General features: G+C 35.4%; 1 protein-coding gene across 4 annotated transcripts in view; it reads right to left on the bottom strand.

The window, feature by feature from the left end:
• LOC145293725 (proton channel OtopLc-like) overlaps nucleotides 1–15,419 on the bottom strand; it is a 192,274-nt gene that overhangs the window by 39,412 nt on the left and 137,443 nt on the right. For all 4 annotated transcript variants that reach the window (XM_080140173.1, XM_080140175.1, XM_080140174.1 and 1 more), the window contains exons 4-5: nucleotides 14,273–14,387; nucleotides 12,499–12,766 (exon numbers count right to left, since the gene is read on the bottom strand). In XM_080140173.1, the coding sequence (XP_079996299.1) occupies nucleotides 12,499–12,766; nucleotides 14,273–14,387 (383 nt within the window). The remainder of the gene's footprint in view (nucleotides 1–12,498; nucleotides 12,767–14,272; nucleotides 14,388–15,419) is intronic.

The following is a 15,419-nucleotide window of genomic DNA, read 5'->3' as shown; positions in this document are numbered from 1 at the left end:
GTTCTCTCTATTTATCTTTGGTTACAGTAGGTTCTCTTTAGTTATCTTCGGTTACACTAGGTTCCCTCTAGTTATCTTCGGTTACACTAGGTTCTCTCTAGTTATCTTCGGTTACACTAGGTTCTCTTTACTTTTCGGTTACACTAGGTTCTCTTTAGTTATCTTCGGTTACACTAGGTTCTCTCTAGTTATCTTCGGTTACACTAGGTTCTCTCTAGTTATCTTCGGTTACACTAGGTGCTCTCTACTTTTCGGTTACACTAGGTTCTCTTTAGTTATCTTCGGTTACACTAGGTTCTCTCTATTTATCTTCGGTTACACTAGGTTCTCTCTATTTATCTTCGGTTACACTAGGTTCTCTCTACTTTTCGGTTACACTAGGTTCTGTCTACTTATCTTCGGTTACACTGGGTTCTCTCTAGTTATCTTCGGTTACACTAGGTTCTCTTTAGTTATCTTCGGTTACACTAGGTTCTCTCTAGTTATCTTCGGTTACACTACGTTCTCTCTAGTTATCTTTGGTTACACTAGGTTCTCTTTAGTTATTTTCGGTTACACTAGGTTCCCTCTAGTTATCTTCGGTTACACTAGGTTCTCTTTAGTTATCTTCGGTTACACTAGGTCCTCTTTAGCTATTTTCGGTTAAACTAGGTTCTCTTTAGTTATCTTCAGATACACTAGGTTCTCTTTAGTTATCTTCGGTTACACTATGTTCCCTCTAGTTATCTTCGGTTACACTAGGTTCTCTCTAGTTATCTTGGGTTACACTAGGTTCTCTCTAATTATCTTCGGTTACACTAGGTTCTCTTTAGTTATCTTCGGTTACACTAGGTTCTTTCTATTTATCTTCGGTTACACTTGCTTCTCTTTAGTAATCTTCGGTTACACTAGGTCCCTTTAGTTATCTTCGGTTACGCTAGGTTCTCTCTAGTTATCTTCGGTTACACTAGGTTCTCTCTATTTATCTTCGGTTACACTAGGTTTTCTCTATTTATCTTTGGTTACACTAGGTTCTCTTTAGTTATCTTCGGTTACACTAGGTCCCTCTAGTTATCTTCGGTTACACGAGGTTCTCTTTAGTTATCTTCGGTTACACTAGGCTCTCTCTATTTATCTTCGGTAACACTAGGTTCTCTCTATTTATCTTCGATTACACGAGGTTCTGTCTACTTATCTTCGGTTACACTAGGTTCTCTTTAGTTATCTTCGGTTACACTAGCTCCCTCTAGTTATCTTCGGTTTTACTAGGTTTTCTCAGGTTATCTTCGGTTACACTAGGTTCCCTCTGGTTATCTTCGGTTATATTAGGTTCTCTTTAGTTATCTTCGGTTGCACTAGATTCTGTCTACTTATCTTCGGTTACACTAGGTTCTCTCCAGTTATCTTCGGTTACACTAGGTTCTCTCTATTTATCTTTGGTTACACTTGCTTCTCTTTAGTTATCTTCGGTTACACTAGGTCCCTCTAGTTATCTTCGGTTACACTAGGTTCTCTTTAGTTATCTTCGGTTACACTAAGTTATCTTTAGTTATCTTCGGTTACACTAGGTTACCTTTAGTAATTTTCGGGTTACACTAGGTTCTCTTTAGTCATCTTCGGTTACACTTGGTTCTCTTTTGTTATCTTCGGTTGCACTAGGTTCTGTCTACTTATCTTCGGTTACACTAGGTCCCTCTAGTTATCTTCGGTTACACTAGGTTCTCTTTAGTTATCTTCGGTTACACTAGGTTCTCTTTAGTTATCTTCGGTTGCACTAGGTTCTCTCTAGTTATCTTCGGTTACACTAGGTCTTCTTTACTTATCTTCGATTACGCTAGGTTCTCTTTTGTTATCTTCCGTTACACTAGGTTCTCTCTAGTAGTTGTTAAAATGTTTTGAGTTCTAATCAGGGTATGACCACAATGATTTCGACGATCTTAATTATAACTTACGATTAAGACAGTCAACCAATCAGAAGCCTCCAAATTTATTATAAAAAATATCGAATTTTGGATTGTGGAGCAATTTATCAAATTTTAAGACGCAGAATAAAGCTAAGCACGGTCCTATACATAAAGGTCGGGAGGTCGGGAATTTTGTCGATTTAACATTGGTTTAACGTTGGTTTTTAGAAAGTCCAAAATTTGACACCAGTGAGTTAGGGAACAATCGACTGATTTTAAACATGAGCGGCGCATCAAAACACAACATACCGAAACACGTTATGTGTGGTCGTGACCTGTTAATAAAAATAAGGTATCATATAAATATTTTCTCCACAAATTATAATTTTCCATTTTAAATGGGTCAATCTGCGACACCATTAAATGGATGGATGACAAGGAAAGCTTTTTTTTTTTCTCACCAAAGGAATGCTAAACATGTCACGGATAATAGCAAACATGTGGCAATGCTAAGCAAACACCGTTGAGTTGCCCCCCTCCTTATTATAAGAAAAGCTAGAAAATGAAAAAGTATGTTTAAGAAAAGAAGTTCAGAAATATGAGCGTATAATACAAAGATTTTGTTGTGAAGCCAGAGACAGATTTATTAATTTAGAGTTTTACGAATCTATCTATTTATCTATCTATCTATCTATCTATCTATCTATCTCTCTCTCTCTCTCTCTCTCTATATATATATATATATATATATATATAATATAAAGCTGAATGTCTGTGTGTGTGCGTGTGTGTGTCTGGTCACGAATAGGCTCCTATATGGTTGACTATTTTAAAAAAAAATGATTACATATAATGATAGAAGATGTATCGAGACACAGGAATGGGTACGTTTGATCCTGCAGAACGGTGGTTCATAAAAATTGTGGGGTCTGCGTTCGCGCCTGATCCACAAAGTATGGAAATAAAAAATTAAAAAATTAAAAAAAAAAAAAACGTTTACAAGTGTTATGATATAGATGTACATAGGAATATTTTGATACGTATGTTTTAACTTAAATAGGTATGGTATAATAAAATTGTGGGGTCTGCGTTCGCGCCTGTCCTCCATAGAATGGAGATAGGCACAAACTTTAATAAAGACTTTTCATATCTATCTGCGTAAGTATACTTTGATAACCATGTTTCAGTTTGAAGAAATATGGTATGATAAAATTATGGGGGTGTTTGTTCGCGCCTGACCTCCATAGAATGTAAATATGTCACAAAGTTTAACAAGGGTTTTTAATATAGATCCACAGAATATTATGATAAGTGTTTCAGTGTGAACAGGTATGGTATAATAAATTATGGGGTTTATCTATTTTATTTTTACTTTCATCATATTTTGCTTTGGTTTTGATACCCCCGAATTCGAAGCTATCTCTTTACAACCCTTCCTTTTCATAACCTATCATACTTTCATAAATCAGAGTCCATTTTCTGTAGGCTGTTTTTGAACCCAGCCAACTACGGGTACTTTTGCTAGTATATATATATATATATATATATATATATATATATATATATATATATATATGAATATAATGTCAACTAAAAGGAATAAATTATAAGATGGTCAACATCATGAACTTTGGAATATAGTCTTTTGTCATTTAATCACTATATTGCTCTGTAATTACATTGAGCTTCTTAAATAAGGATTGGTGTGTATTATAAACACACACACACACACACACACACACACACACACACATATATATTCATAGATGACACGATAAACAATTCAAATAGAATAACATATAACAGAAAAATTTTAAATATATACAATTTCTCCTTTTTTCTTCTTTTCCCCTTTCTTGTTCTTTTTCCCTTTCTTTTTCTTTTCTTTCGGTTTCTTTAGCGTCCTAAACATTAAGCAGACACATTTTAAAATCTTATTATGTGAATTTTTGGGTTGTCCAAAAAACGAGATTTAAACGAGACTTGTAATTTATGTGCTTGTTTCCAATTCCTGTTATAAAGTATTTGAATATCGGCTGAAGAGAGCTTGATATGTGTATCTAAGGTGGTCCCCTATTATCAGATTTGAAACCGACGGTACTGATGACATATCTCATCTAAACTTTCTCTAAATAATAGGCTCTTATTTTCGGAATTTTTTTTCTCATGATAGAGAACTCTACCGAAATTCTTTTTTCCAAAAAATATAACTAAGTATATATATATATATATATATATATATATATATATATATATATATATATATACACTCCTATATTTTTTGTTTATTGATATTCATATTAAAAACGTCTCTTTCTATTTAGTTTTAAAAAATACAACCTTGTTATATATGGATCGTTGAATTGCATGTATCTGCAAAAAATCTAGCTAATTTGCATATTCTTTTAAAAATTCATTTTAATGAATCTCCTATTAGGTTTTTGTTTTTTTTATGGGATAATCATCTTTAGTTCACTATTACGTGTAATTATATCCATGCAGATATTCTACATGATTTATACTTGTGTATGGCATGCTGGTCTTCTCAGGAACATCAGATCTTACGGTATCACTAGACGAATACTTAGCATAATTAAATCCTTCTTAAATAAGAGAAGAATCCAGGTTAGCCTCGACAATCTAAACAATATGAAATAAATGCAGGAGTACCTCAGGGGTCTATGCTTGGGCCTTTATTGTTCCTAATATTCATAAATGACCTCCCTGATAAAATTAGTTTTAAGATGGATATATTTGCTGATGACACCACGCTCTGTAACAGGCATGAGGGGGAAACAAATGAACACATACATAAGGAAATGGCAGAAACATTAGGGGAAGACCTCCAATCTGTAGTGGAATGGGGTTAAAAAAAATGGATGGTCACATTCAATGTTTCAAGACTAATATAGTACCGATTTCAAAAGTTGAAAAAAAAACAAACAAAAAAAACCTTGAGTGTCATCAACTAGAATCGAAACCAAAACACTTAGCTCTCCAGCCGCATTCCATACCATTTGATCTATGGACAGATAGATAAGAAAGAAGGCAATGGCCGAAATACTAGAGGAAGACCACCAATCTGTAGTGCAATGGGGTTATAAAAATGGATGGTAACGTTCAATGCTGCCAAGACTAAGCTTGTTTCCTTTAATAATTACAAGAAACCTTCTCAACCACCTATAGCTATGGCTAAAGATAAATTACCCGAAAGTACTTCTTTCAAACTCCTCGGCTTGACGTTCACAGGAAACATGAGCTGGAACAGATGCATTGAGAACATTGCAAAGGCCGCTGCGAAGAAGGTGGGCTCTCTATACCGTGCTAGAAAGCTATTTACACCTGCAAGTATCCCGTACTTCTACAAGGCCACTATTCGCCCATGTATGGAGCATTGTTGTCACATTTGGGTTGGTGCATCTTCTACTAGTCTCTCGCTTCTGGAAAGGGTTCAAAAGAGAGTTGTCAACCTGATAGGTCCTGAACTCTCATCAAAGCTTCAACCTCTGTCTCATCGACGAAATGTTGCATCCTTCTGCTTGTTCTATAAGTATTTTAATGGAGAGTGTTCCGACGAACTACAATCCCTTGTACCCCTTTGACGTAACTGCCCCCGACAAACCCGACAAGCAGAAATATCCCACCCCTACCAGTAGAGATCCGTAGATGTAAGAAAGCCTTTTACTCTAATAGTTTATTCCCCAGAACTGATAGACTTTGGAACTCCCTTCCGGGTTCCTGTTTTCCCACTGTACTGACATGCAGAAGTTCAAGTGTAATGTGAACAGACATCTTGCTGCTCAACTCCTTACATAGTAGACCTGCAACTTACGTTCCCGACAGTAGCTCCCTGCATCAGTTTTTTTTAGTCTACAGGCATGAAACTTAATATATAGTGTATTGGAATCCATGTGAAACTTTATATTTTGGTCTTAGCCGGAGAAATGGCTGCAAAATTGTGAAAATTAAAGAAATGAAATTTGCCAGGTGAAGGTCGAACGACGGCATTACGAAAATGCATGCGTGACATAATAGCTATTCGTTCATGTTTTAATTTTTTTAACTTTGAAATCTTCATAACTAAGGCATTAACGTCATAGGAAACAAGTAAATCTAAACATTTTGGTTTCGATTCTTGTGGTAGCGCACGAGTAATTTAAAAAAAAAACTTTTTAAATCATTACTATATATTGGGCCCAATATAATATAATAAATACGAAATATGCATTAATCAAAATATCATATTTAAGCGTATTTTACGACCGGGCACTGCCGAGCAGACTGCTAGTATATATATATATATATATATATATATATATATATATATATATATATATATGTTAGTGATGGGGCGATTCCAATATTTTTCTCGATTCCGGTATATTTACAGATTCTTTACTAAACTCCCGATTCCGATACAATTACCGGTTCCGATTCTTTAAAAATCACTAAATATTTAACTATGAAGTTGTTATTTTATCTCATTTATCGTAAAAACACATGTTAGATGTGCTTATATTTCTCAAACGTTAAAATAAACTTGCAGGCTGGGGGTAATCTACCGATTTTGGTTTTGCTGCCAGTGTGAAAGCAATCAATAATTATTATTTCATTATTACTACCAGTTGTGGAAGAGTTTGTTTTAAACAAAATGAAATTAAAAAAGATAATTAAAGGAATCGTTTTTGGCATCGGAAAATAGACGGAAATCTTTCCAATTCCGATACTCCAAAAAGTTCAGATTCTTCCACTCCCCTATTCTGAGTTCGATTAATTGTCCTAATGATATATATATATATATATATATATATATATATATATATATATATATATATATATATGCACTTAAGAATAAGTTTATTTAACAATCAGTCTATAAGTATTATCCCATCTAAATAAGAATTGCTCGATATGCAAGATAGAGCAAATAAAATTAATTGTAGTGATTCAATGAATTTCAAAAAACTCTTATTGAAATGAAGTGTTTGAGTTTCATATCAAAGATTTTTATTATTCTAAGCAAGACAAAGAATATTTTAGAAATTTAATCTACTTAACCTAGAGGGTTTCGCTGTCTACTATCTCATATGAGGAGAGAAAACACTGACTTTAGCAAATAGGGTACATACTTTTATAAATATTTGTCACCGAGCAAATTAGGCACAAGGCCGATTTTTAATGTGAGGAGTGAAGGGGAAATGGGGACCAACTCCCCGGGGAGTAGGGGAGCTGAATAGTGATAATTGGTATGAAGGGTTACCCCTATATTTACCAAGGTCTTATATGTGGGGTTGGTATTTATTTGCTCCTCCACCGAGCAAATTAGGCACAAGGCCGATTTTTAATGTGAGGAGGGAAGGGGAAATGGAGACCAACTCCCCGGGGAGTGGGGGAGCTGGATAGTGACAGTTGGTATGAAGGGTTGCCTCTACATTGACCAAGGTCTTATATGTGTGGTTGCCCCCACATATGGTTTTTGCAGTATTTGCCGTAACAGATACTACACTTTGAGATATTCAATTTTTTATTCACAGGAAAAAAAAATACAATTGGGAAAATGACCAAAAAACTTAGGCACAAGGCCATGGCCAAAAGCCCAAGAAAAACTTAAAAAGCTAAGAACAGCATCTATTAACAACAGACCTTTGATCGTAACCAAAAAGGCCAAGCCCAAAAGTGTTACGGACAGACCGACCGACGGACCGACGGAGTGACTTATAGAGTCGCTTGCACGCGACTAAAAAAATAAATAAATAAAAATAAAAACAAGAAGAAATTATTTTATCCAAATAAGAGAAATTCAGAGATAAATATAAAAATAAATCTTTTAAAAATTAATTAATTTAAAGCCTTAGCAGCTTCTCGCCTTAAAATGATAACTTTTAAAATTGTGCGTTGATATTGTTGTCAGCGATTAACGTTAAAAGTATGGAGCATCGACTTTGCCGTAATATTATGTTATTTCGGAGAAAATGATAATGACATACAGGGTGAAACAATAAAATTATCACTCTGGAAAAGGCGACATGATTCCATTTCCGCTTGATGAAAACCGGCTTTATTTTTTCGTTGCAGGCCATCTACTAGTCGACTAGCTGTGTATAAATATAAGCCTTCTATCATGTATGCAAGTGATACAATGTTCAACGAGCGAGCTCTGAGATGCGCCGCTGTACAACTCATGCTCTCTATCGATCCAAGTTATGACAACAAGACCATTGCCAGCACCTTCAAAATGCATCGCTGGATTGCCACGAATAACAGGGACGTGTCCAGAGTGATGAAAACAAAGTTTACGGACACGGTTATGGTTCTTTGGTTTGGTTTCAAGTGAGGGCCACATCATGCCACCTCACATCTTCGAAGTCGGCTTGAAAGATAATACGAAAGTGTATCTAGATGTACTGGAAGAGTGTGATGACCCTCTGGTGCAATCAGATGGACGCTGGCAGACCCAGGGTGTGGCAACAGGACTCGGCTCCGGCCCACATGTGTGAAAAGACTCAGGCTTGACTTAAGAAGAGGTGTTACGACTTTGTTCCCTTTTCTCATTTCCCCGACCTAAAACCCCTAGACTACTTCGTTTGGTCATACGTCGAGAACATCACCAACATGACCTCCGACAACATCAAAGCCAGCCTGATCGTTGCTAACTGCAGAGTATTCGCCGAGATCCCACTGGCGCTTGTGAAAAAGGCATGCTCCCAGTTCTGAACCCGTATTGAGGCGGTGATTGAGGTTAAAAGTGGCTACATTGAATAGATGTCAGCTCTACTACATAATTAAGTTACCTGAATTGATTTTTTTCAATAAAAGTTTTAAAATAAATCTGTACTGTTATTTTCTTTATCATGTTTTTGTAGTTAAATTAAATATAAGCCAGAAAGCTACAAAATTCGGTTTCTGTATTTAAAGGAATTATATATTTTTGATTTCTGGAAGTGTGTATTCATTCGTTGCTTAGTATCATTCAGTGGAGATAACCTGGATATAATCAAGAGGGGTTCAAAATACCCTACTATTAGAAAGTTAGCCAAATTTGAAACAAAGTGTATTCAAGAAGAGCTACATTAAGGTTATAACATTAATACTTTTAAATAATAAAGGGAAATATGTATGGAGAAAAATCTGGTCGCCATTGGTGAATGAAAGAAACACAGTTCTGAAGTAAAACATATTTTGCAAAAACCGCATTTGGAAAATATTTCATTATTTTGCCGAATTTTTTGTTCTTATTTTGCCTGAACCTTACAATGAACGGAGTTCAAAATTTAAATGTAATGTGAACAGAGATCTCGCTGCTCAACGATCCCAAACGTTTCAAGTGATAATATCCCTTGTTTGGGGTGAAATTAAAAAATAAAAAACGCTTTAAAATTTTTAATGCATTTAGAGTTTCTTGAAGGTTTTTATTCATGATCAGTTGTAACTTTATTAATGCACTCACACATAAAGTTATTTATATTTTGTCTGTCTCAAACCAAAGAAAACATTGCTCGGAATGTCCTCCCTACTATTAAGCTAGTCACGTATTAGTTTTCTAGGTCACAAGGAAGTTTGCAAGAAGATGGCGTCCAAATATCTTGGGGAGAAAAAACTCTAAAAATAAGGCAACTCCGCGTCGTATTTCTTAGCTGCAGTGGTACATCCCAGGAGACCAAGAGCGGATATTTCGCGATCTGCTGTTTCCTTCAAATATATATACAATGCATAGCTTTATATGTATTTTACGTCTAGCCTGTAAATTTTGTACAATTTATTCTACGGAATAACGTAAGGGCCATAATCAACTAATTGACAGATTGCAAGATGACTGAATTTCAAAGCTTAGTGACATGAGATAATAATTTTGTTCTTATTTTTGTTCTTGTTTTTCATTTTTCTTCTTTTTTTCTTTTTCTTCTTATTCTGTTGCTGCTGCTGCTGCTGCTACTACTACTACTACTACTACTACTACTACTACTACTACTACTACTACTAAGGCTTAGTATTTCTTCATTTTGCGTTTTTCATTTTGTATTGCTTGGAGTGGAAGAAATATGTAATTGACGAAGGATATTTCATTTTCAATCATGAAAAAATATTACGAAAGTACATTCTAATTATTTTCTTTTGATTGCTCTAAAAAATTTTAAAAAGAGAAATAAACATTTTATTACACCGGATGTTTATAGTGATAAGGATTGAACCTTCAACCCACAGGAGATTGTCAATCAAAAACTGATTGTTAATCAACCTCATTAACTGTTATGCCGAGAGTTTGCCATAAAGATTCCCAAGTTCGAAGGTCGAAGATCACATCGGTCGAAACGTCTTAGAAATAACAATAAAAATGAGAATAGTAGTCCGAATAGCACAAATGATCAATAATTCTTAACAAAACGTTCGCCTTTTTTTTTTTTAGAAAAATCATAAACGAAGCACATTGCCACTATTATTTCGCAACCATGCATATAGAGATGCTCTAGTAGGGAGTTGAGCAGCTAGATATTTGTTCACATTACATTTAAACTTCTGCATGTGGCCACAATCGGGGAACCAGGACACAGTGGGAGAATTAAAAAAAATCTAGCCGTTTGAGGGAAGAAGCTATCAGAGTAGTAGGCTTTTCGATACCAGGAGACCTCTACAATGAAGGGGTGGGACTTTGCTGCTTATCACGTTAAGCGAAAATATTTACACCGAGGTGTAATGTTGTCGAGAAGGTAGGTGCATAACGAGCGTATATGTGTGCCTTGTATTTGTTAGGTTGGTGCAAAAATAATGTCGTTTTTGATGTATATATATCTGATAAAAAAACGACATTATTTTTGCACCGACCTAATATATGTACGGGTGTATATATGCGCGTTGTCTTTAATGAGTCTCTAATACTTTATAATTGTTAAACGTTCTAGTATGTGCGTCGTCTAATGTATTCTCTATTGTGTGTTGATGTGTGTATATATATAGTAACAGTTTATAGATATCGTTGTCGGTTGGAGCACCAGCAAAAACATATCCCAAATCTTCCTTCCATGCGTCATGAGATAAAGTGCTTTTCCTTGAAAGTGAAAACGCTCAGGCGGGAATTACATTTTAATATAACCATTTATTCTTTTGCTTGGTTCCTTTTCAGAGTTGGTACGCTTTGTATAAGGTTGCATTTTTTTTTTTGTTAAAACTGGTTGCACGATTCGAACCTCGGAATCTACACTCTTATATAAAAGTCACTTTGTGTGTGTGTGTGTATGTGTATGTGAGTTCCCTGCTTATAAGTTCCGAAACGGCTGAGCCTATCTTTTGAAAATTTCGTACAAAGGTAATTTATATGTCTGGCAGTGTTCTTAGATATGTTTTGTACAGTAATTCACCCGATAAGCATTGAAAATCGAAAAAACACAATCTTAAAAAATAGTGTTTTCTCTCTTATAAAACAAAAAAAAATTTACAGGTGAATATTTACATCTGCCAAGGGAAATAGTAAAATCTCAGTAAATCATTTCTTTTAAAAAAAGAAAAAAAAACAACAGATTTATTGTCATCTGGAGATATAGCTCAATGGTAAAGCATTCGATTACAGAGCGATTCGAGATATAGCTGTGGTAAAACATTCGATTACAGATCGAATTATCCACTATTTATCCCTAGTGTACCTGACTATTATATTCTATTTTTTTTTATTAATGAGTCCAATTTACGATAAAAGAAGAAGTAAAATTTAAAATCGACGCAAATCATTACTGAATTTGCATATGTTAAAACTAAATATTAATCAGAAGTGCCTTTTCCAGGGCATTCATAGTCAAGCCAAAATATCAGCTCATGGTAATAAATACAGACGGAATTTGATGAATTTGATGAATGCCATTATCATTATTATTTCTCATAATATATGATAATCAATAAAGGATCGATTCTATAATGATACATACGCAATTAGCATGAATTAAAATATCATATTTAAGCGTATTGTACGACGGGGAAACGCATGGCGCCCAGCTAGTACAAGATAACTTTTGAAACGGAACTTTTTTATTACTATTCAATTTTCACACCAAACAAGTCACAGTGCCATTTTGAAGTAAGGGCCTACTATCTAGGACATAAGTTGCAGGGATATTATGAAGGGAGTTGGGCAGCAAGATGTCTGTTCACATTACACTTGAACTTCTCCATGTCGGTACAGTTTGGAGAGCAAAATCCGGAAGGGAGTTCCAAAGTTTAGCAGTTTTGAGGAAGAAACTATTAGAGTAGAAGGTTTCCTTACATCTAGGCATCTCTACTGCGTAGGGGTGAGATTTTGCTGCTTGTCGGGTTTGTCGGGGTTATTTACGTCGAAAGGGTACAAGCGTTTGTAGTTCGTCAGAGCATTCATCATTAAAATACTTGTAGAACAGACAGAGAGATGCAACATTTCGTCGGTGGGACAGAGGCTGAAACTTAGATGACGCTACCACTGATTTATTCATTTATTCTGTCAGGTTATGGTTGAGTACCTAGCAGAGATTTACATTATGTAAGATTCGATTAAAGGGATTATCCATCAAGTATAACGGATCAATAAAATTTGTAAGATGAAAAATAGACACAAAAAAAAAAACTTAAAAGACAGAAAAAACCCCTAAAAACTTACCAACGGCTCCAAGTCGCAGATAAAAGCTTCCGTTTGGGTTGTGCGGTCCTGAGTCTGTTGTGATTTTCCGCCGATACCAACTGTCCGTCCGCTCGACATCGTCCTTGTCCGATCGGCTCGTGAAGGACCACGACTGGATAAAAGAACGCGACCATTGCCGATTGAGGGCGGACTTGAAACTGGCGGTTTTCTTGTTTCGTCTCAACAGGAACGTGTACACGTACAGAATAAACAAACTGCTGCACGTGAACAAGTAGATGTAAAAAGCCTAGTTTGAAAAAAAAAATCAAATAAATCGGTTATTTTATTGTATAACTAGCGTAAAATACGCTTAAATATGTTATTTTAATTCGTCCAGATTTCGTATATATTATTATAGAGTCGTGATTTTAAAAGTAAAAAACAAAAGATCACATAGAATCGAAACTGTAGCATTCAAAGCTGGTGACGTTACCACTGTACCAACGTGACACGCATACAGACTGATTATAAATCCAAAATTAAACATATACTAAGATGAATGTACAAAATGTATAATAGTTTTTTCAATTTTGACCCATTTTTACCCTTTGATTTCCAGAAATGAGAGATCCTCCATCTTCTTGGTGATGTTTTAAGCAAAGTGGACACATTCAAGACCTCATCCTAAGAGGGGAGAGGGACACACAGTGCAGTTAGGTGTAATAAGACAATCCATCTATCGGTATATCAATCTTTCCGACTGTCTGTCTCTGTCATTCTCACACAAAGGTAACACACTACTTTGAAACAATTTTCTTTCTTTGATGTTTTATGCGACTTTTTATTTCTAATTAAAAAAAAAACTTAAGCATCAGTAAGTACCACTTTATCAACTAAGCTTCAACCCCTGTCCCATCGCCGCAATGTTGCATCTCTGTGCCTGCTTTACAAATGTTATAATGGAATGTGCTATGATGATCTCGTTGCTCTTGTACCCCCTCAACGTACATATCCCCGAGAAAACCGCTTAGAAACAAAATCTCACCCCTTCACTGTTAAGGTCTCTAAATGCTAGAAAGGTTTCTACTCTAATAGTTTCTTTCCTCGAACAGCTAGATTTCGGAATTCCCTTCCTGCTACCTGCTTCTCTGACTGTACTGATAGGCAAAAGTTTAAATGTAACATAAACTAACATCTTGTCAATCTTTCCTAGGCATGGTCCCAAATAGTAGGCCCTTACTTTGTTGTGTTATATGCCTTGTTAGGAGTGAACGTAAGTAAAATAAAAAAAATCAGCGGTCGAGTGATTGTATCCAAGAAAACTGTCCTCGACGACGACGACGACGACGACGACAATAAGGGTGTATAATGCTTTATACCTAGCTACGAATAACCGAAACTGATATAATAGGTATTGTGTTTTGGTATAAAATCACAAAATGGATTTACATGTCCCAAGACAAGTAAAAACAAACAAACAAACAAACAAACAAAAGATCTAGCATAACAAATAGACGTCTAGAATGTAATGACATTGTTTTTTTTAGGTGTTTTGTTTTACGGCATCTCAACCCGTTTTAGGTTAGAAAAAATGTTTTATGCTTCAAGTTCTTTGCATCTTCAAATATGTATTCATCGTGTTTGGCTTTGTTGCTTTGTAGAAGTAAATTATTGTTTTTGTTTTTGACTTTGCAGAACATGATTGAGTTTTTGCAAAGGGATGGGACAAAACAATAAGATCAATGTTTGGTGCATTTTAAGCTACGATTCCTTAGAATAAAAATAATAAAAAAAGAAAAAGAAATATATTTACATCGAAAAAATGTGGCGTTTCCATTTCTGCAAACGTCTCCGATATTGGTATGACGGCTCCTAAAACCACAATCACCAGACCATATATTCCACTCAGGAAAGTAAAAAAGCAGTCCCTGTCAAAATAAATAAATAAATAAACATAAAAATAATTTAAAAAAAATAACAAAAAAACAAAAACAAACAAACAAACAAAATAAAACAAGTACACGATGAAAAATGGCGATCAAAAATAAATCCGATACATAAAATCGTTATTAAAATTTACAACCCTTACTTCAATTCAACCACACTTAGTACAACAAAACTCCAGTCGATGCCGGACTTAACCGTCAAGTTCCCAACATGAATGGTCAACAGTCTTTGTTTTAAAGTCGTTCGATGATATGTGGAGAACCTTGATAATTGTCTCATCAGTAGATGATGTGATACTGCATGATATTCACACTCTTCGGATCTTTTATCTGTTGGGATATAGTCAAGATAATATCTATCAAAACAATATTCAGACTATTACCGAACTGAAGAAGGTTATCATAAGCAAGAACCACTGTAGTGTCAATACTGAAAGTCGAATGAACTTTAATTCTCACATTTTGTGTTTAGTTAACCTATTTTTGCATATTTTAATCCTGCTATTGTATATTATAGGCCCTGACCTGACATCTAAGCCTCAGCCTCTGTCTCATCGACGAAATGTTGCATTCCTCTGCCTGTTCTACAAGTATTTTAATGGTGAATGCTTTAACAAACTGCAAGCACTTGTGCTCCCACGACGTGTACACCCTCGACATACCCGACAGGCTGCAAAATCCCACTCCCACACTGTAGAGATCCCTAGATGTAAAAGATCTTTCTACTCCAGTAGTTTCTTTCCCAGAACCGCTACACTTTGGAATTCCATTCCAGCTCCCTGCTTCCCCAACTGTACTGACGTGCAGAAGTTCAAGTGCAACGGGAACAGACATCTTGCTGCCCAAATCCCTACATAGTGCCCCAGTAGTTGTTGCCCCTGATAGTAGCCCCCTACACCAAAGTGGCAATGTGCCTTGTTTGGGGTGAAAATGTAAAAAAAAAAAATGTTAGATATTCTGCTTTTTCAACCAAAACACAGAATTATCCCTTTGGTAACATTTAATGTTAATAAA

Source organism: Euprymna scolopes, chromosome 15, assembly GCF_053919585.1.
Source record: "Euprymna scolopes isolate OS-2025 chromosome 15, ASM5391958v1, whole genome shotgun sequence".
NCBI classification, from domain to species: domain Eukaryota; kingdom Metazoa; phylum Mollusca; class Cephalopoda; order Sepiida; family Sepiolidae; genus Euprymna; species Euprymna scolopes.
Note: the sequence above shows the minus strand (reverse complement) of the source record. Positions and strands in the feature narration are given on the sequence as shown.